The 26,443-nt window shown below is 42.1% G+C and overlaps 1 protein-coding gene across 2 annotated transcripts in view; it reads right to left on the bottom strand.

Annotated features, from left to right (window-relative positions):
• The window catches only part of lamb2l (laminin, beta 2-like), a 55,249-nt gene that overhangs the window by 999 nt on the left and 27,807 nt on the right, over positions 1–26,443 (bottom strand). For both annotated transcript variants that reach the window (XM_020089346.2, XM_020089347.2), the window contains exons 4-34: positions 22,480–22,615; positions 21,724–21,797; positions 20,626–20,814; positions 20,157–20,220; positions 19,647–19,849; positions 19,327–19,447; positions 18,550–18,738; positions 17,831–18,010; positions 17,566–17,678; positions 17,046–17,125; positions 16,543–16,699; positions 13,801–13,941; positions 11,855–12,016; positions 11,607–11,728; positions 9,357–9,477; positions 8,659–8,851; positions 8,407–8,550; positions 7,854–8,085; positions 7,608–7,771; positions 7,179–7,403; positions 6,312–6,526; positions 6,096–6,192; positions 5,200–5,572; positions 4,908–5,092; positions 4,528–4,775; positions 3,508–3,723; positions 3,240–3,384; positions 2,874–3,081; positions 1,668–1,809; positions 1,328–1,504; positions 942–1,107 (exon numbers count right to left, since the gene is read on the bottom strand). In XM_020089346.2, the coding sequence (XP_019944905.2) occupies positions 942–1,107; positions 1,328–1,504; positions 1,668–1,809; positions 2,874–3,081; positions 3,240–3,384; positions 3,508–3,723; positions 4,528–4,775; positions 4,908–5,092; positions 5,200–5,572; positions 6,096–6,192; positions 6,312–6,526; positions 7,179–7,403; positions 7,608–7,771; positions 7,854–8,085; positions 8,407–8,550; positions 8,659–8,851; positions 9,357–9,477; positions 11,607–11,728; positions 11,855–12,016; positions 13,801–13,941; positions 16,543–16,699; positions 17,046–17,125; positions 17,566–17,678; positions 17,831–18,010; positions 18,550–18,738; positions 19,327–19,447; positions 19,647–19,849; positions 20,157–20,220; positions 20,626–20,814; positions 21,724–21,797; positions 22,480–22,615 (5,182 nt within the window). The remainder of the gene's footprint in view (positions 1–941; positions 1,108–1,327; positions 1,505–1,667; positions 1,810–2,873; positions 3,082–3,239; positions 3,385–3,507; positions 3,724–4,527; positions 4,776–4,907; positions 5,093–5,199; positions 5,573–6,095; positions 6,193–6,311; positions 6,527–7,178; positions 7,404–7,607; positions 7,772–7,853; positions 8,086–8,406; positions 8,551–8,658; positions 8,852–9,356; positions 9,478–11,606; positions 11,729–11,854; positions 12,017–13,800; positions 13,942–16,542; positions 16,700–17,045; positions 17,126–17,565; positions 17,679–17,830; positions 18,011–18,549; positions 18,739–19,326; positions 19,448–19,646; positions 19,850–20,156; positions 20,221–20,625; positions 20,815–21,723; positions 21,798–22,479; positions 22,616–26,443) is intronic.

Below are 26,443 nucleotides of genomic sequence, written 5' to 3'. Positions count from 1 at the left end.
CTTTCATTTCTATAAAAACATTGATGAGCCTCTCCATTTATGGTATTTTATTGATATGTTCTGCTACACTCAGCATCTATTGTGCTTCAGTCCGTCCTGGGAGAGGATACTAATAAAATTTGATGTATTGATGAATGACCCCAAACAATCTCAGACACAAAACTGTTTATTTAGAACTTTTGAACCTATTTTATTTATTTAATAACCTAATCAAAACCTCATCATTTACTGTGAGCCACAGGAAGCAGCCCTTATTTCTGATAATGCCACATAGTGTTTCAAACTATCTTGGACCTCTTAGGGCTAACGCTGATGTAGAGTCACCTGTTTGGGACGTCTCTAAATCATCAAATTGGAAAAGTTAACACCCTCTAATTAAGGTTTGTCGGCCCCCCGCCCCCAGCAACTGTTGGTGAGTGGGAATCTGGAAAGCTGCACCTTCCAAACCGAAAACCACCATCTTGTCTACCATCCTCGCATAACCCCTGTCTGTCTCTCACATGGACCGTTCAAACCACTGGCACAGCCGACTATCTCAGCTCCAGACCGCGTGCTCCTCAGACATGGTTTAGCCCTGGGACCCTGGCTGTTTCACCAGCAGCTGCCTGTGCTGATTCAAATGACAACTGTGGTCTTGGCGGTCAGGAAACTCCAGAGGCAAGAAGCTTCACCTCATAGAAACTAACATTTCTGTTAAAAAGTGTGTGTAGCAAGCTAATTTGTGCGTTTGTGTGTGTTTGTGTGTATTCATTTCCAGGGAAAGACACTTTTGCCAAAACTTAAAGGATCAAACAAGTATCAACACATTCTCGCATCATTTACAAAAGAGAAGAAGTGAACTGTTGCATTACGCTAAAAAGCAACAGATGTTCTCACAGCAGCACCACACTAGATAACTGATAAAAAACTTGTTAAGACTGAGAGCAGCTTCATGCACTCACTCTCGAGTTGTTTTATCCCGTCAGTGGCTTTGTTTAAGAGGTCGTCTGCCTCCTTCTTCATGTCCTTCGCCCTTTGGTTGATGCTGTTCAGATCTCCAGACTCACCACCAAGATTGTCCACCTTCGTCTGCAGCTCATGGAACCGCGTCTCTGTTTCATTGAGGCTCTGGGAGAAAGCACATGTCTTGTTACATTTAACCTTATTTTTTGTGAAGAAATCTTGGTACAGTGTTTCCCATTAATTCTCTACACTGTGGCAGTCGGCCTTATTCTAATTTTTTCCACCGACAGTTTGGTGCACGTCTCATAATAACATAAAAGATCTCTGACTTGGTGTTTTGCTCGCTGAGGCCACAGAATCTTTTATCCTTTCATACTGTGCTTACCTGCTCCAGTGAGGACGCTCGGTGAGTGGCGTTGTTAGCCAGTGCTTTGGCGTTTTTCGCCATCTGTCTGTTCTGCTCCGTCTTGTTCCTCAGAGCTTCCACCCCCATAGAGAGGTTGTTCAAACGCATCATGACGTCCATTTGATTATCATCCAGCTGCTCCAGCCTCTCCTCCACCTGAGAGAAAATTACTAGTATTATTATTATCATTAAAAGAATAAATGGAGCAATTTGAGAGGATATATTATTCTATTTTGAAAAGAAATTAAAATAAAGCACTGTACAGGCAGGTGGTAAGTTAATGGAACATTACAGCTAAGTGTCGGGTGTCATGCTGTACCTCAGCAGTTGCCTTCCTGGTGCTGTTCAGGTTATTGTTGGCCTCTGTCAGGGCTGTTCTTGCTTTGTCTATGGCCTTTTCAGACACTTCCAATGCCTGCTTCGTGCTATTGACTTTATCCTTCACTCCTTCCGCTCGCCTCCTGCACAACGTCACCAGAAAAAACAGAAAAAGGTGGTGATTGAAACATTAATGTGATAAATGCAAATAGTTCCATTTGTTTGTTAGTTTCCTTTTGAGTTGGGGGTCTGGTAGTTCAGTTGTCAGGGGGAAGGTTTCTGGCTTAGACATGGCATGGCGTCCTCCTTACGTGTTGCAGTCACTGGGTTAAGCAAAGTGAAATTCTGAGATTGTGGCCGTACCACTCCTGAGGGAAATACCTGTAGCTCTTTACTGTCTGCCCCTGGACAGATCACATGGAACGATTGCTTTGTCTGAACAAAACATCTGAAATTGTCACTAGGAAACAAAACAGTTAAGCTGAGGAAACCCACAGAGTCTGGGGATAATTGTCTACATTACTACAATATACCTATTGGTGGCTCAAATCCCAGCTCATGTTGAAGTATCCTTGGGCAGGATGATGCTGACCCTCATAGATGTTGAATGCACTGTAAGTTGCTCTGGATAAAAGTATCATCCAAATGACATGAAATATAATGATCAGTGTTTCCCTATAATCTAGATTGTGGTGGCTCGCAATATTCTAATTTGTCCTGCAACAGTTTCATAATGAAAAACCACAAAAACATAATATAAGAGATTTCTACCTTGTTGTTTTATTCGTACAGCTGTGTGTAGCGCTGTGCGCAGCGCTATTGTCCATAAAGTTGTTACCATCCACGCACACAGTCCAACCTCATGTAGTTTCAGCTGCAGTCGTTTGTGTGCATGCACACACACAACTGCCATTGAAGGAATTCATTTTGTGAATTTTTTGGTCATAGTCAATAAAAAAGATTTGAGAAGCTTTTAAGTCCAGTTTTTAGGAATACTGCAAATATATTTGAGTGTTTTTAGTGTTTTGAACAGTAAAGTGTGACCCTAATATACAATCTGACAAATCTAATGTCTTTTGCTTTGTGGGTGGATGCTAAAATATGAAATGTCTTGCTAGTCTTTGCTGTCTCTTTCATATGCTTCTTTTAACAGCAAGAGTTTATGGTGAATGTTGTTTCTGTTTTGAGAAACAGCAGGATTACTAACTTGGCATCTTGAGCTTGCTCAAGCAGCTCTTTGGCTTTGCTGATGTGCTGCGAGGTTTGGTTGACAATGTCCTCCACGTTGGTGAGGTTGGACAGGCCGTCCCTTATCTTCATGACCATGTTGTCCAGCGTGGTCTTGTTGAACGGCAGCTTGATTGACAACACCTGCAGAGCCACTTTCTCTATGCTCTCTGGATCGGCTCCCTCCTCTGCACAACAGGGAGGAAGGAGAGGCAACAGATGTCAAATACAGAAACACTCAAACACAACATCATGCTGTATTTTCTCCTCCTGCGGGTGAACTCAGTTTAGCTGAACTAAGATCAATCTTTTAGAAGAGTTACCAGTTGAATCATGATAAACATACCAGTGAGGAAATTTCTGATCGTCTCGATGAAATCTTTGAGCTTCTTGTTGTTGTTTTCAAACTGGTCTTTCTTCTTCTGGGCTTTCTCCAGCGTGTTCATCGCCTGGTTCTTCACATCCTGCGTCAGAGAGGCTATATCCTGGAGCTGGACACAGCAAACCCCGATGTCAAGTCAACAAAGAACCATTATTTGGCTTCTCGAGTCGTGGCAGATAACAGGACGCACTGTCACACAGGAAATACAGAGTGGTTGAACTTTTTTCAGTACCTTTTTTGCGACACCCTGCAGCTCCTCATTGGCAGTGTTCAAACCGTTGGTGGCGAGCCCAGCTTGTTTAAGGGCAGCAATGGAGGCGCTCACCGTTCCGTTGCATCCGTCGCCTCCACACACACGATTACCCTGATCGTCACGGCAACCGGCGCCACCACACTGGCTGTCTGGGCAACTTCCATTTACGCTGTCATTGCTGTGACCACCACATACCTGAAGGGAGAAACAATGCATTATTACGAATTACGAAAATAGAAAATGTATCTGGAAAGAATGTATGACTCATGTTTAGTTATATAATTAGATCTAGGTATTAATACAAGGTATAAACAGGCCGACATTTACTTTTACAATATATTTGTTAGGTTATACATTGATCAACGGGGCCACAATGCAACCAGCCCTCACCTGAAGTATAAAAGTATGTCTGGTTGGTTGAGTCAATTCCTGCTGCTAACACATCCAGTTCATCTCAATCTTTCCTTGTCCCCAGATGTACCAGCCTCATCTTGTCACCAAAATACCAAATGTGCACAGTCATGCTCCCTGTGCACTGCACATTTAACCACACATGCAGTGTGTTGACTGGTGATAGCAAACGTTTCCACCACAGTTTAGCCTCAGTTAGAGTCAGTGGAGAAAGTGTCAAGTCCATAATCAAGGCTACATCATGTGATTAATCATTTTATTATAAAAGAATTTTCTTTCATTCGGTACGCCCAATACTTTCAGCCCATTTCAGACCATCCACTCGTGAATGTTTGTGATTGAGTGCGTCTTTGTCCACCCTCCAGTAGCTACTACTGATGACTTAAGGCCACTAGATGTCACTGTAACTGAACTCAATTAAGAGTAATTAGAAAAAAAGAGCATCAACAATCAGCATCAACATTGTAGTCAATTACTCAAATTTTCAAAAATGTATCACTGACTAAGCAGAGGCTAAATGTAGCTAACACAAATAAACAAATCAGTCAATTGCAAGAGCAAATGGCTGAAACTTGCAGCTCTGTCTACCTTTTGGCTGAGGAGATGGACCTTCTCATCCAGGTTGTGAGCCTTCTCCTGCAGCTCGTTCAATGATTTGTTCTGAGCTGCCAGAGAGCGGAGGAACTTGTCTTTGCTGGCATCCAGCAGGTTTTCAGTAAGAGTGCGGGTTTCTTTGGACTGTTCCACTGCACTGGAGGGACCATACACTGAGCTGTTGCATTTCTCCTCAGCCTCCAATGACTGTAAATAGTACTTCTTGACTTTCTCAAACTGATCTGGGATGAGACAAGAATACGAGTTTGACAGTTATGATTGACAGCTAATTATTCATTATATATTTACTTCTTTTATTTGTTGTCATGAGACCTTGTGCTGTTGAGTTTCATTGACTTAATTGAGTTTGCTACCTGTAAACCCTGCGGTGAGGTAGTCATCGAGCAGGCGCTGTTTGTGAGCCACAGTGGTGTTGATGTCCCTCAGGTCTTTCTCCAGATCATTCAGTGTACGTCTCAGTGCCTCCTCTTCTTCTGCTGTTGTATTTAGCTCTCGGGTGACGCCCATCAGACGCCCATCGGTCAGTGCAATCTCAGCCCTGAAACATAAAGAGTGGTGTATTTGATTTACTACCTGGTTTGTTCTTTGGTAGCAAGTGAAAGAAGACATATTCGTGGAAATCCAAACACGGTTTGACATCCTCACCTCAGGTCATCAATGCTCTGTCCAATCAGCTGGTGGATCCTGTCGCTGTCGTCCACACTGATCAGATCCTGCACCTGCTTCAGCTTCCTCTCCAGTTCTTTGATGTGCGTGTCCTCTACTCCTGGCGTGACCCCGCTCTCCAGGATCTTCTGCACCGTGTACTGGATGTGTTCCAGGTCCCTTCTGATCTGGCACAGCGCATCATCCCACAGCTGAAAGCACGGGTGACACTGGACACATTTTGGGAAAACGCCTGTGAAGCCTCGAGCGCACTCATCGCACTGCTTCCCGACTGCTCCCTCCAGGCACTCGCATGCTCCCGTTGTTCGGTCACACTGGGCCATCTCTGAGCCCAGGGGATGACAGTTACACTCTGAATGGAAGGCACCAGGAGAGAAGGCAAAGAAAGACATTTAGTATAATTCATGTCGGAGATGGTGCTGGTATCTTCTGACTGGCAGGTTTTTCATGTTTGGTGTTTTTTGAAGTCAGAAAATGTCTGTGAACAAGGTCAGCTCAAGTGATGGACATTGTGTGGGATTCTTTGGCTTTTAATCTTTGTCATCATCATTATTTAACTTGCATTAGATTATTATAAGTTGAAAATCTGGACCTCACACTACAGAGAAGTCTAAAACACCTGGTTAAAACTAGCCCTTGTTTTAATGATGTAATACATTATCAACCCTTGTTAATAAATCTTTTCAGGCCACATTAGAGGCCCGGAATGATAAATACCATATGAATGGTAGGAATGGCAAGTTGATTTTGTATACACTGATGGACTGTTGTTCTAGCGTCACTAAATCTCACTGTTATAACTAGCCTAAAATATAATTCCCATTCCTGTTCACAAGTGCTATGTACTCTATGGTATTTGTTACAGGGTGAATTACCTTGACACTGTACCTGAGGGTCACCCCAGTGGAACTGCTCACACTCAGTGCACTGCTTGCCTCCAAAGCCTGGATGACAGTGGCACTGGCCTGTGAACTGTAGAATACAGAGAGAGACAGAGAGATAGCTTCACCAAGAATGATAGGCAGTCACATACGGATAAGAAATAAATAACAATACTTATAATTGATCATTTTCCTTTTCCACTTCCTCACCATGTTGCAGTGAGCACCCAGAGCGTGTTGTGGGTCACAGTGACAGGGCTCACAGCCTCGGTCCTGACCGTAGTTCCAGTGGTTCGAGGCGCACTGGTCACAGTTGTTTCCAGCCACATTCTCCCTGCAAGGACAGGCTCCTGTTTGCCGGTCACAGTGACACTGTCCATCGCTGCAAGCAGACTGCATAGTGCCAGCAGTCACACAGGTACAACCTGACAAGAAAACATTTGTTTAATGGACACACAAAGACACAAAGTTGAATTTCCACAAACCGTATTTTGATAAAATAAGAAATTTGGCAGTCTAATGTTAAACTGAACGTTCTTAATTTCATTAAATGGCAGGTCTGTTGAATTTCTGTGTTAAACGAGATGAACTTTACAACAGGCCTGTACATGGTCAAATCTGTACCAAACATCACGTCAGATAAGAATCTCGGCCTGAACATATCTACTTTACGATATTCAGGCTCAGTCAAAGTGCCACCTAGTAGCAACTGAAAATAACTCCTTTTACACTTGGATATCCTCCAAACAGGTTGATCCTATCACTTTCAATATCACCTTCATTGTGAATATTGTGAGTTTTCATCAATGGTGCTGTGTTGAATTTCGAGACTTTATCATGAAGTATTGAAACTTCACAAAGTCAGATCTGGACCAAATTTCCTATGTTTAATGAGAGTTCCACCCTGGATACAGGTGCTTCTTCTTTTCTCTATAAAGTTAAAACTCAGAGAGAAGTTGGTGGTTTATCATCCACTCAGTTTTTAGGCATGTAGCTTTTGACGCTAACATCAGTAATCTAACACAACACAGACATCGAATATAACATTGGAAAGATACATTTGCTATCATTACTCACGTCTGCAGTCATGGGCCAGAGCGTTGCCATAGTAACCGTGTTGACAGTGTGCACAGGAGGGGCCGTCGGTGTTGTACAGGCACTTGAGGCATTGGCCGGTCCTGGGGTCACATGACTCAAAGTCCTGGGTGTCGATGTTGCCGCTACACTCACATGGTAGGCACTGCCCCCCAGGCTGGTCTGGATTACCATAGTAACCAGGGGCACACTGGTCACAACGGGATCCTTGGTAAGAAAACAGAGAATGTGGCACATGTTGGGTTTAAAACTTCTTTACACTGATGTAAGACATTAGTAGAGTCTTAAACTCTGAGTAGTTCAGTGCAGAATCAGCCACAGTGATTTTGCCATTATTAATGAAATATATGTGTATAAATGATCAGGCCTAGTGAAAAGTGAGCAACAAAAGACACCAGTGTCATAGCTCACCAGTGTAGCCTTGCTTGCAGTTGCAGATGATCTGGTTAGTGCTGTGATCAGCTTGACAGGAGTGTCCGTTAAAGTGATCTGAGCCGGGGTTTCCAGGGCAGGGGCAGGGCCGACAGTGTTCCCCTGAGCCAAGCACTGGGTTCCCAAAGAAGCCATCCACACAACTAGGGCGAACGCAGAAAGGTATTTTACCACGAGGTTCAAAAGACCAGAGTCTGACATCTGATCTGAGTGTTATAACCTTACCGTTCACAGAGGTGTCCAGCTGTGTAGTCCCTGCAGTCTCGACACTCCCCGGTGCTGGGGTCACAGAGGTCTGCGTGGCCGTTACACTGACAGGGGCTGCAGCTGGGGAAGCCCCACTGGCCTTGTTGGCAGTCAGAGCACATCCGTCCAGTGGCTCCCTGCCTACACTGGCACTGGCCTGTAACTGGGTCACACTGGTGGCTCAATGAACCCTCAGAGTGGCAGTCGCAGGCTGGACAGAGTGAGGTATTCAAAGGGTTATTCACTGTTCCCCAACTGATATTCACTATTTGTCTTTCCTATTGGAATTTTGAACAAAAATATACTGAATTATGGAAGTGAATTATTTATATGAATAATGTGATGGTGTAACTGGACTTCTCTTTGGATTGAAATTCAATTAGTACTGAGTTTTTTTGTTTTTATCTGTTCTACCCAAGTCTCTCTTGCAAAAATTTAGACTACCTGATAAAACAAATCTTATTTATTATGCTCTGATCTGTAATTAAGTGCTACCATGTGAGAGAGTTAGCTGATCATATAGCAGACTCACCAGTGCAGCCATTCACTCCAAAGCCGTAGGTTCCTGGGGAACACTGGTCGCAGTGTTGACCCATGACGTTGGGTTTACATCGACACTGACCTCCCACTCTATCGCACTCCCCACTGAGGGAACCCTGCGGGTCACACTGACAGGCTGGATACAAGAAATACAGAACAATATTTAAAAAGCATTAGAAACTTGAGCTGTCACTGGATTTCAACTTGCTTCCACTAAATGTGAGTTATGTATGACTGTACTTACACAGAGCGCCGCCGTGAATGATGGAGGAAATACTACAGATGAGTTTGGAACACATCTCAGCCAGGACGGGCATCGGTGTGATCATGAAGGAATCCAGACACATGTAGCGAATCATCTCCTCCCGCCGCTGCTCGGCCAATGGCTCGTTACTTTGGAAACCAGGAAGCTCAGTGTATTTGGGAATTAGAACCAGCTATTGAGATTTTTTTTAAAAACAAAGAATCAAATCAAAGAAGTAATTATAGTCAATGCAATAAAGCTGACAAAGTTGATAAGCTATAGTAATGAACTTATTGAAAGAAATCATAAGAATTCAACAGTTCTTTTGAGAGGAAGAACCTGAAACAGGTTTAGATATAAAAGCATCATACAAACTAAATGTATTTGTGTGGGTGTCCCTTAATTTGAATGGTTTATTCTTGGAATGTGCTTTATATTCATATTAAGAAAAAACAGTGATTACACAAGCGGACAAATATTGTAAATACTACACTGCTAAAATCTGTTTCCTGTTGGAAGTTCATGGAATGGCTTTAGTGTCGTTTTTACAGTTTTTAATAATCTCCATGGAGAAACATTTGTGAAGGCTACTGTAGCGTGCATGTTGGCCGATGACATTAGCTCCACAGACTACAGCAGCCTTTCAAGCATAGAGAGAGGTGGATAATGAGGGTGGCGGGCCAACATTCTTAGCTCACCGAGTCAATAAGAACGAAGGCAGTGAGATGTCTGTGTGAGACACCGTGGCGCTGGAACCTAATTGCCACCACGTAACGGTTGCTGGGCTCGAAGCAGAATGGCCTGGGCATCTGGATATATCTGTCAAAACACACAAAATAAAAACAAAGTTTCTCTGACTCTTCTCTTTGTGTTTCAACTTTCACTTCCACAGCCAATGACACCTCAATCATCGTCCCTCCCTGTGAAAAGAAGGGACATTCATGTAGCCTATGACGTTACAAAGCCACAGGGTTTGTAACAAGGTTCAGATAAGTGTTTTTTGTGAATTTAATGTCTAAAAACCAGCCGTGGCTACTGCATTTGACGGAGCCCCATTTAAGTTTATTTATATTTACATTATTAATAGTGTCGGTGGGCATGCTGCCCCATGCCCTAACCATTAAGGGTTAATATCTCTTATACATTTGAAGGGCTAAGGCTGGACCACCACAGGCGGATCAGACCTGGGTGTGTGTGTCCCTAGCATCTTGGGGCCCGGAGGGGTCTTCCCTCCTGGTCCAGAGCCATTTGCTTCAGGATCTCAGCATCAGCAGATTCATGGGCTCTGCAGGTAAAACTTTGAATCTTATTTAATTGTTATTTATTTGTTAAATTAATTCTCAGCAACATTGAACCAGAACACTCTATGAATGTTTTGATTATGGGAATAAGGCTGCATGCCTGGCACACTGATCTGCACTCTGCATGTAGTCAAAAAGACAATAGGAAAAGCAAAAATTCAAAGAGAAACCTATCTTAATCAAATTTTACTGACGTTTCTGCACCAATACATATGCACTTTAGCACTTATACATAAGAGAAATGAGGCTGATTGCGAGCTTGCGAAAATTGATTAGCATGGATCTTGTTATGATGGCAAATAAAATGTGTAAAATCAATCCAATCCGAAATGTATTTCCTCTTTTTTTATTAAATCTTGCAGTGTTTTAATGAATCTGCTGACCATGATATTTTAGTGGCAGGCTGTTCCTCACTTCCATGTCTGACTTGTGTGTTTCTGGAGCAGTCACTGTTCACCAGGGGGAGACTTGATCCACCCTATGCCTGCATCTGGCTTCCCCCCCTGTTGTCTGTGTTTTGGCCTCTCATTGCTAATTGGTTTTGGCTGATGGACCCACCACAGAAGAGAGCGGAAGCCGAGCTATACGGTCCACTGAGACAGGCGGATCCGGGCCTAGTCCGACCACTTAGTTCCAGATCAGTTCAGACTGTGAAAAGCTTTTCAGCAGGTTGAAATTAAACAGTCTTCCTGTTCTCTGCTGCTTTGATCTCACCACAGAGATGAATAACGTTTAATCTCGTCTGATCTGCAATAATCTGTCTAATGCGTTGACTCTGCATCAGTGCAGTAAGCTTTTCATATCATAAACTCAATATGTAATCTGCAATCTTTAATGTAAGGCTTTTAGCAATGTTCTTGTTCAAGCAGATGTGATATGAATTATTATTTTTTAAATCCGAGTATCATCATTGTACTGAGAGTTATTAAGTCTCTTTGATAGATGTAGTTTGACTTTAGAAAATACAATTTCTATTGCAACCAACTTCATTTAGCAATCACTGGAGTCGCCCTCTGCTGTTCATTCAAGAGAATACAAGTTTCAGTCAGTTCTGCATTGGCTTCATTTTTATATACAGTCTATGATTATGTGTCACATTGATGATATACATTAGTCTGAACTACCTTTGATGTGATAGTGGATTTAAACATGAACAAGATCCAAGACAAACTCAGTGAACCTGGGCCAGGTGTGGGGGTTGGATATAGAAACATTTCTCCAGAATTTACCTTTATCTGCTTTTCTCTAAAAGGTCATGTGATTGTTTTCGCTATGTAAACAGAGCTGCTGCTTTCTTTTCATATAGCTGTGGCTGACTGTTACACAGGCTTTCTGGTATGTTTGCTCTCCCAATGGAGAACCAATAGTAAAAATCTACAGCAGGGTACAGTGGAATACAAAAAAATAAAGACAAGCCCGACTCACACAGTCGCACACAAGCCAGGGCAAGTCTAAGTGACAAGTAATGATGCAATTTTTTCCCGAGCTGTAAAACAACACAACCCAGATCAACACCTGTGGATGCTTGGACAAACTGAATAAACATACAGGCAAAAAATGGTCACGGTCTTAGACTTATCAGTAACACACACACACACACACACACACACACACACACATACACACACACACCAATAGTTGTGGTACCTATTGCGGTGTGGCAGTGTTACAGTGTAGAGCTGCTCAGTTGGGAGAAGGTTTCCACACCGGAGACTGGAGGGTAGCAGAACTGAAGTAATACTGACAACGGCCTCCCAGTCCTCTGTGGACTACACAAACACAGAGAGAGAGAGAGAGGGAGAGACAAGCTTGGTTCAGAAGTCCTTCATTAATTAGCAACACGAGTCTACCTGAGTAAGTCATGTAGGTCATGTTCCCCACACACACTCACACACCTCGGGTTCATAGCGGATCATGATGTCGTACTCCATGGCGTAGGGGATGTTGTCGATAGTGAACACCAGGCCAGCACCATCTTTGACACGGGCGAACCCAGGTCCTGTCCACGTCACCATGTGGCTGGAAGAGTGCTCTCTGTGAACGGTTCTCACATCTGGCTGAGGGAGACAGGAAGAATTACCAAAATGTTTTTTTTCTTATAATTAACATTTGTACTTTCCAATCTGTTCACATCACTGACTCTCCACTTGGTTCACTCTGAGAGGTCTTCTCTCTTTATTATAGGTGCATGGACGTCTAATAAAGCAGCTTTTATGAAGAGTCTGCTCGGTTACACGTATAATCACCAGTTTGAATTAAAAAATTGTAGTAACTGAACTTGGAAAGGTGACTTTGTTTCTTATCCTGTCTATCCTGGTTATAAATGTTACACTTGAAGATTAATTCTAAATTTGCGTGAGATTTTCAACAAACAATCAATAATTATTGGTGATGAATCAGTGATCTACTTTGATACTTTAGTACATTTTTCTGATTTCACTCTACTTTATATCACTAAAACAAAACACCTGAATAATTAGTGTCACCATCACAAGCAGTTATTAAAACTATTTACCCAAACGAGTGCAAATAATCAATAAAAGGTTTTCAGTATTTTGATAAACACTTTATGACACACGAACATAGATCTCCATAATCTACGCTGTGATTGAACTTCATTGGTCTCGGACTTATCATTGTCTCAGTGTTGGTGGTCCTGACTCCACTGGACTCTTTAATGTCCCCACACTTCATATTCACTATTCAGCTTCAAGCTTGACTAGATTGGGCTGAAATAATTAACTTGACAAGCAAGAATTTAATGAGGGTAAGTGACCTCAAACTGCAGAGAGGTGCATACAGCACATGACCACAAAACTTTGACAATGTCAGCCATAGAAATGTTGCACTCTATGTACGTACTATATGCTGTTATTACTACTATGTATAACTCAATGCCTTGTTTTACCTCACTACTAACATTGCCTCAGTGGAGTATACCATTCAAAACAAAGGTTTCCAAAAGGAACCTTATTGGGAAAAGTACTGAAAACTTTCACCTCTACATTCCAGAATGTTGTTAAAATTAGAAATTTAAAGCCGTTTTCAGACAGTTGAGTGTCTGATTTTTCGTTTCACACATGCACAATGCAGCGGGGGGGTTCTCTGCACAGACTCGTTCACAACAGCAAAAGGATGTATTGGAATAATTACGCTGCCGAGATCACATGATTGTTTTTACAGTCTGCAGGAACTGTGGGAGGCTCTCACTCTGACATCTGCATTCACACACCTCTGGAGTTCAGTTCATGTCTGAAAGCAACTTAAAGGTCCAGTGTGTAAGATTTAGGTGAAAGGGAACTATTGGCAGAAATTGAATGTAGAATAATCCTCCTTCCATCTAAATTGTATGAATTGTAGTTTTTTTTACCTCAGAAAAGCCCCTTTATATTTAAATACTTTATATTTACATGGAGGGGAGGCCGCCATGTTTTTTACATTAGTCCAGACTGAACAAACTAAAACCTTTTGAGTTTTTATGACAACTGAAGCTACCACAAGTTCTTTTTCATGTTTGGAAGGAGAGGGTGAGGTGAGGGGTGTTCAGCTGCAACATGCAACTTCACCACTAGATATCACGAAATTCTACACACTGTACCTTTAAGTACTTAAGATACATTCATACAAATACATGAGCCTATTAAGCCCATTATAACGTGTGATGAAGGGGCAGGGATCCAAAGCCAAAAAGGCTGAGAACCACCAGAGCTTATTATTTATAACCACCTGTCATCTACAACCTTCAGGACTGTTTGAGGAAACAAGTGTTCTAACCTTGACATGTTCTGTGTCTCATCAACCATAAATAAAACCCATGCATCAATCAAAGTAAATGTCACACTGTCTGTTGAAGCTGGCGGATCCGTCTCAGTGCCGCCCGATGCTGCTGCGAGTTGGTAACGCGGCGGTGGCGGCGGTGACGCCTGAGTTGGTTACTGAGGTGCTGAACGCAGTCGGTCTCTGCCTGGGGACGAACTTTGCCCTGAAAGGAAGGAGAGGAGAGAAGAGGACATGGTTAATCTTTTATTGCTTTCTCATTCAAAAGTGAAAATGACAACACGGAGCACAGAGACTCATGCTGTGCCGAAATTACCAGCGTGTTGAAGAGGAACAAAAATGTGACCCTGAGTTTGTTTTTCTGTGTGTGTCTTGTGTGTGTAAAGCAGCAATAATGAATTGAGACAAGTTGGCATCTATCCTTCTATCAGGTGTTTTTTATGGGTTTTTTGCTGTGTAGTTTAAAGTCTGCACAGGAATCCAGGACTTTGACTTTGAACCTTTGGCACATAGACTCAATTTCCATCCAGTCTCAAGTTCACCCCCTGAAGAAAACAGCCAAAGACGTCAAAATGTCAAAGACACATCTCCTGTTTCTTAGGGTCTCGTGTCACTGTTTTCTCTAAACATTCTGAATGTCAATACTTGTCTTTCTGTCCACATTCCTCTGGCAGTGATGTTGCAAGGCTAAGAATTGCCTGAGCTTGCCCGGAGGGCCTGATGAGGGAAGTGGAGGGGCCAGAGGTGGGGAGGTCTATTATGAGTGAGGATGGAGGCGGGTGAATGGTAGTGAAAAAGACTGACTGAAAGGGGAAGGAATGTAAGACAGCAACGATGGCTGAGGATAGAGACAGGGATGGTGTGTCGAAATGGAGATTAGTAAGTGACAGCCGGAAGAGGCTTGTCACAGTGTTGGGCTCTGTGTTGGAACAAGGTGGATCATGGTCACCGTGAGTTAAAGGTGAAAGTGCGTTTGGTTAAGTTGTGAAAATGAGGATTATTGTTCCGCCATCTAACTCTTGTCATCAAAACAAAGCAAACAAGAAACAATGATAAGTCGTATCATCCCTCATTCTACTAATTCCAGAAATCTCTGTCTGTATGTAGAACAAATGTCTTGAGAACCGTTCACACTTGGCATATCTATTAGTAAGGGTTCATGGTAATGCAGTGATGCATTTGGTGCGATTTGAACATGCAATATGTTCAATATTAATAAACTTTGACAATATACGAAACGTGCTCTGTAGCAGTGGTGGCTGGCTTTTCAGCATAAGTGACATTCAGCAACAAGCTTATAACAACATGTGGTTACAACAATGGCAATGAAAACTAATTCCCCGGTTCCCCAGCGTACTGAGTTGAGCTTTACCAAACTTAAAATAAACAGCTCTTTGTGCTGCAGTGAGGTCTTCAGGGTTCTCCAGTTGGTCTTTACTTGCTGTCGCTCAGACAACTGCAGGTGACTTTTACAGTTTCTGAAAGAAAACTGCATCCACAGACCAAACCAACAGCCCATTGCAAACAGGCAGGTTTACAACTACACTGCACTAGTATGATTCAAAATCAGCAGGCATAAATCTAACTTCTCTAATGAACTTGGACTGAATCAAATCAAGACAAATACATTATGTCATCTTGTGTGAATCAGGAATAAATATGTTTCGTCTGAATAGAAATAAATGAATCAAGCTAATCTGAATAGGTTACTTGCTTATGTTTGATGGATGTGGATAGAGAGACATAATATAATTTATGGGTTATTGAAATATAGTCCAGATAAATTATGACAAACCTATGCACAGAGCTCTGGAGGGACAAAATATGTTTTTTAAAAGGTTCTAAAAAGTGGGGGTTGTCTTTTATGTGTGGACTCTACAAACATAATTTCATTTATTACAATAGATATTTTTGTTTGAATGAAGAGAGTGGCAGCGTGACTACGTTCTTGTGAAGTGCTACATTATCCAAATGCAACATGGTGAATGGGTTATTTGCAGGTTTTAAGGCTATAGTGTATCTAATGTGCTTCTAGTGCGTCTTTGATCAGCATTTCAAGTATGAACTCATGATCAAGGTATGAACCTGATCAACCTGCCTTGGTTTCGGAAGAATGTTGTCAGATGTTCTGCTGCCACAGAGGAAACCAATTCAGCATCATTATTTAGTTTTGCTTTTCTTCTTGACAAGGTCACTGTAAAAAACAATAGGCTGGCTTGTGTTTGTAAAGATATAATGACATTGGTCCAACATTATGTGAAAATGCAAATTTTCTTGATGCACGAATGTCCTGAACAAACATTCGCATCCCATCCCGACCCCCAACCCACTCACAGAAGCCAACCCAGTGCCTAAACCCAGAAAAAAGCCTTTTAGTTATGGCAACAATAATAATATTTAATTAAATAGAGAACAAAAATGTCTTTGCAAGACATCCAAGATGTATCACCTCTGCTTTTTAATTCAGCACCCAAACAAGCACATTCCTCCAAATCCAACCTTGGTGGAGTCAGAACGATATGAAATTCCTAACAGACATAACATCACATTATCATATGTTATCAGATAAATTGTTGGAACAGCCTGTACAGTCTTTCTGAGAAACTAAACAGACAGAGGAAGATTATATCAACTGCGAATAGTGTTGAGGCATGTATCTACGATATAAAGCTATGTGGTCTGTGACCTCTTTGTTCTTACTGGGAATTATAAATTCTTGACACCTGGCACGATACTCCACGCTCTGTGTCCAATGACTGCAATGTGATCTGTTGTGATCTGTACTGAACTGTAATGCTCTGCTCACCGGCAGCGCAGGGTCACTGGGGGAGTGTCCAGTTGCGACTTCAGCCTCGTATTTGTAGTAGTCCAGCGGAGCACAGAAATACCCAGGCTGCACTTCTGAGCACTGTCGACCAATCAGATGTCTTCTGCAGTCACACTGGCCATTTTCCATCATGCACCTTAAGTAACAGAAAACAGGGAATTCAAAGTATATAAATGTTTGAACATTAGTTCTCTACTCCCTTTCGTTGTGGTCTTCACTCAGGAGCAGACTGAATGATTCATACCCCCAACTCAAAGTTAATCCAAGTAAATGATTCCATCCTTTTCATACAAACTACAAAACACCTCTTTCTCAAAAAGCAAATGTTACGAGCTGTGGCCTGACGAACCACGGCTGGGTCGCCTGGGGGAGGGCGTCTGATGTTCAAAGAACCAAAACACCCAATGACCCCAGCTTATCATCACTGCCGATGTGTTCAGGTGCATCAGGAGATAAAGATAAAGATCTGTTTCCGTCCGTACCTGTTGTTGAAGGCTCCACCAAAGTCACAATCACAGGATCTGCAGCCGGCCAAGTCGTTACTGAGCCCCCAGTATTCAGGCTGCAGGGAGGGAAATAAGCCTCAACACCAGGATGTACAGTGACATGTCTGAAGCTCTGCTGACCTTGTAGAGTAAAACTGTATATTTCTTTATCACTACTTCCAAAATATTTATTTGCTATCCTTGACTGGTGAAAAATAAGTTCACTCTAAACCTGAATATCCTCTTTGACAGTGTGACAAAATAAAAAAGGTCTGAACTCATAAAGTGATTAAAACCTTATTAATTAGGATAATAATTGAATTATTAAAACAGTCAATGCACCTGCATGTGCAACATTTAAAAACCTGGCAGTTTGACGTTCTCCATTATCTGGTTTTCTTCCTTGGAAATGCTATACAGCTAACTTGAAATGCTAATCAATGATATTTAGTGGTGGATCATTTGTTATAAAATGTTCAATTAGCGGCAGATTGAAAGGAGAGCAGCTGTTACTCACCAGACACTGGTTGCAGTAGCGTCCTGTGACATATCGTTTGCAGGAGCAGTCCCCACTGATCTGATCACAAGGAGCTCCCATCATAATGATACCACGAGGGTCACAGTTGCAAGCTGATGGGAGAAACAAACGCATGCATGCATGTACACACACACAGACACACACACACACACACACACACACACACACACACACACATAAAGTAAGAAAATGCATATTTGAAATGTGTGTGGTTTCAGTGGCAGACATACACACATATACATACGCTGGCAGCCTAGAGGGTCGTTCTGGCTGAGTCCATAGTAACCCTCTTTGCAGTCGTCGCAGCGTGTGCCTTTCACATTGACTTTGCAGCGGCACTGTCCTGCGATCATCCCCATGTCTGGGTCGGTGTGACTGTCACACACACCCCCCTCCAGTGAGCCCACAGGGTCACAGTCACAGGCTGGAGGTCAAGTAAAGGGGGGAAATAATTAGAGGCAAAAACATCAGAAAACAGCATTTACTATAAAATGGCTGCCACATATAATCCTTCATATGGTGATGTCACAACACACCGCAGGCCTGCACTTTCATTGACTGTCTACATCTTCAAAAAATTTAAGTTTTCATGTGTATCAACATTATTATGATGGGTTTCAAATATAATCACATTTACTCTCATATTCATTTTAAACTGACATTTATAGCAAATGGACATGTCTTTCATTTGTTTTGGAAGCTGTCTCAAGATGATCTAGATGTTCACTGACTTGAAATCAAGTGATCTGTCTCGTCAATGACACAAATGGATAACAATAGTCATAGACAAGAACAATAACATTAGACAAGAGCATTTTCTCTCAAAATATGAAGTTTTCTCAAACCTCTGGTAGAGTTCTGTGTGGGCGAAATCTAATTTTAATGCTCAATACTGGGTTAATTAAGGAGCCATTTACTGCTTCTAAAGTGCACAGTCCAGCAGAACCTTGTTAAATGACTCACCAGCACAAACCCGTTGATCCCTGATATCTCTGATATAGTCTTGATAGTAGAACGGTTTGCACATCTCACAGTTGCGTCCCATGGTGTTGTGCTGACAGTCATCGCACACTCCTCCGCTGGCGTTACCCGTGGCCAAATACACCGCCATGTCAAAGTGACACTGGTTTGAGTGGCTGTTACAGTTACACTCTGAAGAAACAAGCAGAGAAAAAGATGACTAAGATTACTGTGACTGTAAGAAGGAACCACAACTTTTGAAGAGCTTCATTAATGGCAACTCTCTCGCCGTCTTTAACACTTTTAAAGCAGTAGACTTTAATGGGTCGAGGAGACAGTTCAATACAGCTTTTCAGGAAGGAGTTGCTTCTACAGGAAGAAGAGACTTACAGTGCAATAGCAGGTTAGCAGTATCTGAATGTTTTGCTGGCTTTCTGTGAGTGCTTATATATGTGTGTGTGTGTGTCTTGGAGTAAGAGTTGAAAAAGCCAAGGAATAGTTTTTAAATCCCTCTGAAAACATTTCATTTCATTGTAAATATCCTTATCTGCATCATCTTTTCTATGTGTGTTCTCACATTATGTAATATCCCTATATTATAATTCCTAAAATTTGAAGTCAAGTCATCTTTTAAGGCTGAAACTCTAAAAGTGTTTTGTGGACTCAGTCACATCACCCACCCCTCCAGCAGCATAGTGGTGAGTAGATAATGAGGGAAGTTTCATTTTAAGGGTTAAGTCAGTAGTAACTATAGTTTTGTTGCATGTGTGTGTGCTCCACCTCTGCATGAGTGAGGGTTCTCTGCCTCCGCTGGTCTCCATGGCAGGTCATGATGGAAATCTTTGCAGCGCTCACAGTTCAGGCCCTCTGTATTGTGTTTGCATACACAGCGACCGTGGATCTGGCCAAACAGAATGCAGCAAAATGATAAGTGAAAATGTTGATGTAGGCATATCCACAGTTCAGTTCATACCTTTATTTATTTATTCGCAGCATGAAACCGTGGACTTTTATATTGCAATTCCAGTCTTGGTTTGAGAATCATTAAAGCCCTATAATATGGTTGTAAAAATAATAAAAATAACAGTCTAACAACTCACCATGCCATTTTCCCGGGCGTCAACCCCTGGCACTGGGGCGCACTCTGAGGCGTGACCATAACAGAAGCAGCTCCCTCTGACCACCAGCTCATAGATGGCATAATAATATTTCTGCAGGACGTCAAAACGTCTGTCCAGCAAGTCGTCTCCCAAAGTGTTTAGCTTGGTAAAGTTGATTCGTAGGTTGGTGATTCTCAGAAGTTCTGCAGAGAAGAAAAAGAGACTAATTAAAACTGATTGTTGTATGATTCAATTTCTTGAAAGCATTTGCAAACTTCAGACACTGTTAAAACAGAAAACATTATGAACCATTATAAATGTAAAGGCTGATTAAGAACTCCGAAGGGAATAAGAAGAGGATGTGCACAAGCAGGTACTCCTTTGACATTTCCAAAGGGGGACTGGACATCCCAGCTGACATAACCCTATCACAGGACTGACACATACACTATGCTGAGCTGCTAATGACTGTACATTTTCCATATTCTGAGTTTGAAAGTCCTCACTGACCTTGAATGTCCAAGCTGTATGGGTCTCTCACATGAATGGCAGGATCCAACACTTTATAAATAACCTTGAATACAGAGGATAAATGATCAGGTGGAGAAATTGAGAGAAAAATGAAACATTAGATTCAGGGAGTACTACAACACTGCTATAAGATATTGTATCTTTAACATTTTCCAATTCCTGCCTACAATGGGAACCAATGGGGTTGGAGCTGAGAACCAGAGCATGGTAAATGGGTTTTATTTATATAAAGTGTTGTTCTAGTCTAATGACAACTCAAAGTGTTGACATTACAGTTTGCCATTCACCCATTCCCACACACATTCATTCAGTGCATCTATTAGCAACACTTTTTTGTTCTACGAGGGGCAGGCCAGGGTTCAGCATCTTCCCAAGGACACTTCAGCATACAGATGGGGAAGGCTTGGATTGAGCACACAGAGCATCTCAAACATTACCTCCAGCTTACCTCTCCATTAGTGGAAGGCTCAATGTCAGAGTAGCGTTCCTCGCAGATGATGTCATTAATGTGGCGAAGGCCATTGGATGGGATGCCAGAGAAGGTTCTGGTACAATTTGAGGCAAAGTATCGGTAGGGGCGCCATGTACGGCCAAAATCAGCTGAGCGCTCGATGATCATAGCTGCAGGTCGGAAAGTCTGAGGAGGGAAAGTGACAATGAGAAAATAATATGGTTTAGTACTAACTAATTAAGTAACAATCACATCAATCAGTAACGTATGAACTATCAGAGAAAGATGAGTGCAGCCTGCGAGTGTGATTTATCTGGACCTTTTGTTTTATATTTGCTTTGCTAAAAGTCGGATGAAGGTGTGCAGAGTGTGCATAACCAGCACAAACTTAGTATGCAGCCTACCATGCTTCAACATATTCCGAATTCTGTCCCTCCAGAAACTTAAGGCCTTTTGGGACTGACTGAGAAACAGTCAGAGAATTTGTAGAGATTGTTAAGAAGTTGCAAGTTTCGTTTGTTGCGATGTATAACATGTATATTTTTGTGGAAGCAGAAAAGACAGTAGCAGAAAATATGGGTTTTTGTGTTAAGCTTTTACACCGTGTTCCAATATTAATTCAAGATTTTTGATTCCTAAACTAATAACAAAGACACACATCTAACTTAAAGAGGTGTGCATCAGTCAGTGACTTATATCATGATAGACCAACTAACCTCCTTTCTTTCACTGCTTTCATTAAATCTGGAAGCAACAGCTTCTGTCATGGTCACTTTCATTTTGTTGCACACAAAAAAAACCCAATCATTTACCTGTGCTTTCATGCAGAACCTCAGGGTATCAGGCTACTAAGCGGAGCTTGGGGATGTCCATGTATATGTTGCACTGCTGCTATAGTAAAACTCGAGAGAATGTGCTGTGATTTGTCACTGTGCATTAAAGCTGCACTATAACCTGCACGGTGGTGCAGGACTGGCAGGGATTGGCAACAGTTGTCATTTTTTTCCCAGGCAACATTATGGAGGATTTTAGACAAGGGTCTGCAAACACACACATGCATGCAGGCATCCACATATGCAAACAATGCGCGCTTACCTTAAACTTCATGATAAGGTGTGTGAAGTGGAATTCGGCCTCGAGGTTCAGTCTGATGCTCACGTCCTCCTGTCCTGTGGAGGAAATAACTTTTTCAATTCAATTTTCAATGTACAATTCATGTACAAGTCTCATCTCCCATAGTCACTGTCTGCTTTACTGATTATAGAGAGAACTCTTCCAACTTTCTTTACATTTCTGTCTCTCCTTAAAGGTACAGTGTGTAGAATTTTGTGATATCTAGTGTTGAAGTTGCATGTTGCAGCTGAACACCCCTCACCTCACCCTCCCCTTCCAAAAGCGAAAATGAAACTGTGGTAGCCTTTAATTGTCATAAAAACTCAAAAGGTGTTTAGTTTGTCCAGTCTGGACTAATGTAAAAAACATGGCCGCCTCCGTAGAGAGGACCCCCTCCATGTAAATATAGAGTATTTGAATATAAAGAGTCTTTTCTGGGGTAAAGAAAACTACAATTCATGAAAATTAGATGAAACGAACTAGTGAAAACATTATGAGAATTATTCTACATTAAATATCTGCCAATAGTTCCCTTTCACCTAAATCTTACACACTGGACCTTTAAGAAATATCAATGTTAAGATTTAGATTTAGCTAGAGTGTAAGTAACAAGTATTTTTAATGATATCAATGCACCTCAGCAGCTTTCCTTGAATAAACCGATAACATCTTTAATTTATAGGAAGAACAAATTCCTCAAACATACACACATACAGAGAGAGAAACACACACACACACCGTTGACAGACTGCCACCACGTGTTGCTTCCAATGTTGTCCATGAGGTTGATCACGTTTTCAATGCGATGGCTGTTTCTGTGGCGGTACGGATCGTAGCGGTGTTGGGAGTTACACTCGAAACACTTGTCTGACTCCTTTTAAAGAAGAGTAAAAGATAAAAATTTAATTCAGAAATTCTAAGAAATGTTCAATATCGCTTTGTAAGTGAGCTACTTTCAATTACAACATTTTGTTGCAACACTGGATGAATCAATAAGCCTAGATTGAAATTTCATTCTGTCTATGCAGCTTGTGTCTTGTATTGTACAGTTTCATAGAGCTGTTAAGATTAGTCCTTTCAGTTGTCAAACTGTATTGCCATCGTGTGCCAGTAGCACTGCATGTAGTGCCAGTAGCACTTTGGGAGAAAAGCCAGAAAGGACTGGATTGTGTCTTCACTGGGTCAAAAGATTAAAAAGGAAGAGCAGTCAGAGGGAGAGAAAAGAAAGCACTGAGTAAAAGAGGGGGAGAAAGAGAAGTGGGCTTATGAGAGTAAGAAGGACAGTGGGAGAGTTAGAGGCAGGGGTGAAGATAAAGGGAGAAAACAGGCCGGTCTCTATTCTTGTGAGCCCAGTGGTGCGGCGCAGGTCATTGCCTATTGTGGAGAGCCTATTACACCGGCTTGAGGGCAGGACACTGCATTCCGTGGCAATAATGATGACTCGCAAAAAATTCATTGTTTTCAGAGATAGTTGGGGTGAGATGGTGGGGTGACTAAGACACACAGATAACAAGCAATAATCTCAAACATGATCACAGTTCACCACAGTGATTTGTAAGCCGGGAAATTCATATGCAAGAGTGGAATGGTGAAATCAGTAGATGAGTGTGAAGGCAAAGAGCATGGGAACAACACAACAATGTGGGAACCAAGGCCAAGCCTGGGAGCTTGGTAGACGAGGTGAAAGAAAAAAGTTAGAGAGGATGGTTGTTGAAAGGAAAGACATAGGTGAGATACGTGAGTATGCAGTGAAGAGGGCTTTCAGCAGGGGTGAAGGACAAAGGATGAGATGGACAGAGAGCGAGGGAGATGCTGAAAATGTTAAGAAGAGGGGGTGCTTTTGAGAGGAGGCCACAGAGAGGGGAGCAGGGAAATGAGGGTAGGTTGGCACAGAACAACAGTGGATTCCAGGGCAGCGTTTCTTAATTAGGCTGTTGTCAGGGGTGATTAAGCAGCTAACAACAACATGGCTGTTAAGAGACCCTGAAAAGAAATGCACTAAAGCGTGCTGGAAGTGCTGGACGAATGTGGTTGTGCTTGACCACATGTACGCACACGCCCACTTACATCTATACATGTTAATCAGGTGTGTGTATTTTTACATGCATGTTTGCCTTCTTTACCTGCCCTCCCTAAACCCAGCAGGAAACTTTCCACCCTCAAACACACCTCCACTTACTAATCAGTGATTATTCACAGCAGCATTACTGTGACACACACACACACACACACACACACACACACACACACACACACAAACACACAGCGAAGCGAAAAGAGCCATTTACAATATACCACCACTGAGAGCCAAGGGTCTGTGGTTTTGTCAGGAGAGAAAATGTGCAGCTACAAAATAACTACAAACCACAAGAGAAACTGTGCTGAGTACCACTCTTGCATGAATACAGTTAATTATATTTTTGTGCCTCGACCACATTGGTTTACAAGACACCAAAAGGCACAATTGCAGTGTTAAAACATTCCATTGTATTTCACATAACAAAGTAAAGTATCATTTTTACAACTCAGTTTTAAAACTAAATATTCGACTTATTTTTCCTAGCTTGGCAAATAAAATGTCTGAGTGGGTGTGCTTTCGTTCGTGGCACCTTAGAGCAGCAGCGCAGTTGTGCGCAATCTGCAATCGACTTCACTCCTCCCTAGTGTGAAGTCTCTGGCTCTCCAGTCACTCATCACCAGATTGATGGATGGAGGACTGAAGCACAAATATTCCGACGACTTAAGCCGATTTAAGAAATGTTGTTAAATTTCACCTCACACTGAATGAGTACATTATCTGAGATTTGCTAACAATGCAAACAAGGGAGAAATATGCTAACTTGATAGTATGTGTCATTGTGAGTGACGAAACATCCAAAAAAGAGGCATTGACATAAGAACAGTTTATGGAAGAATTGGAGAGGACACCCTTGATGTAAATATAAAGAATTAAACATAAAGGACCTTTTCTGGGGTAAAGAAACAACAATTCATACAATTTAGATGAAACACACAAGTGGAAACATCATGAGGATTATTTTACATCCAATGTGTGCCAATAGATCATCTAAATCTTACACACTGAACCTTTAACTACATTTTCTGCTGTTGTGTTTTGAAATTTGGCGTAGACGCGGTGAGAGAGAATGTGCTGATTTTGGGAGGATCAACTCGTGACTCTGTTTCAACTGAGTGAGAGCCTGAGGACAGCCAACCAGAATTACTGACAAGTCAGAAATTCAATGTCAGACGGGTAGTCAGTAGCGTCTGATCGCTCCTTGCACCTTCCTATCCACTGCCAGGCAACAATGCAGGCAAGAAGGTAAAAATCAGTCTGACTCTAACATGAGTCTCATGATTTAGGACAATTGCACATTGTATGCCAGGCTTAAGATGGGGGCTTTACAAAATAAAGAGTGCCCTGCCTCGCTCATTCAGTATCCTTTCCACCTCAGTTCTACCTCTGGAACTGAAATGTCCCTGCTTCTCATATCTCATCTTAGACTTTGACTTTGTCATTCCCCATTTTACGATCTCTGTCTCTTTCTTCACCTCTCTAAATTTATAGGTCCACACAAACAGTGGGACTACGGACCGAACCAGGGCTTGACAGCATCTCCCTAAATGACCTGCTTCTCCTGAGAAGTAAAAACTGATCTCACAAGGGACAAAACACTACCTAGTAGAGCCTGTGTCTTTTAGGAATGATTGATGAACCTTTAAAGGTGAGACACAAATGTTTGGTGTGGGCCTCTTATGTGGGTTCTGACATACCTGCAATCTTCCACACCTTGATTTATGGTCTGACAGTTTGTCATCATACCCCCCCCGCTCACGGTGGTTGAGGGCCTCTCACCAATCAGACAATGTCATTCACGTTCACCTGAAAGTTGACACTGTAAGATATTCCTGCCCTGAGGATATGGAAGTGCAGGCAGATACATGCCTGTGAGATATACTGATGTGCTGTGTGGATACAAGAGTGGTCAGCTTCACCATGTCAGGAATCAGGTCATGTGAGGTTACTACAGTGCAGAGGCTGTAAAACAATGCTACTGACTCTCTATAGCACTCAAAAAATATCTGTGGTCGGATTAATGCTGGGAGTGTTAGGGTCCTGGTTTATTACCTCTGCAAAGAAAGCTATGTTTTTATTGCTGTTTGTCCGTCTGTCTGTCTGAAACTTGGTGGAAGGGTGGGTTATACACCGAGGAACATCCTGCTAACTCTTGGAGCTGATTTGATGAATAGTGCAAATTCAGGATTTATTTTCACCTTCTTTAACATTATGAGATTTTAAGATGGGCATTTTTCAACATGAAACGTTCTCATGAAATAAAGCAGTGGTCTTGCAATTTGGTGTGGCATTATTGAATTTCAGGGCACTGTTGAGCCTTGAGCCTCTACTGCCATTCTAGATTTGTATGTTCAACCCTGTTCACCTGTTACCCTCCCCATACATCTTAGATGCTCACAAAAAATGCACTACTTAGCACTGTCGCCTCAGAGCAAGAAGGTTTTGACCTACCCCATGTGTCTGCATGGGTTTTTCTCCAGCTTCCTCCTACAGTCCCTGACGCAGATTGGGGTAAATTGTGAACGTGTGAATAGTTGTTTGTCTCTATATGTGTCCCTGTCATATGTCTCTGTATGTTGACCTGTCTAGGGTGTACCTTGCTTCTTGCCCAATGTCAACTGGGAT

Source organism: Paralichthys olivaceus, chromosome 6 (assembly GCF_024713975.1).
Source record: "Paralichthys olivaceus isolate ysfri-2021 chromosome 6, ASM2471397v2, whole genome shotgun sequence".
NCBI classification, from domain to species: Eukaryota; Metazoa; Chordata; class Actinopteri; order Pleuronectiformes; family Paralichthyidae; genus Paralichthys; species Paralichthys olivaceus.
This window is presented reverse-complemented; position numbering and strand designations above follow the sequence as displayed.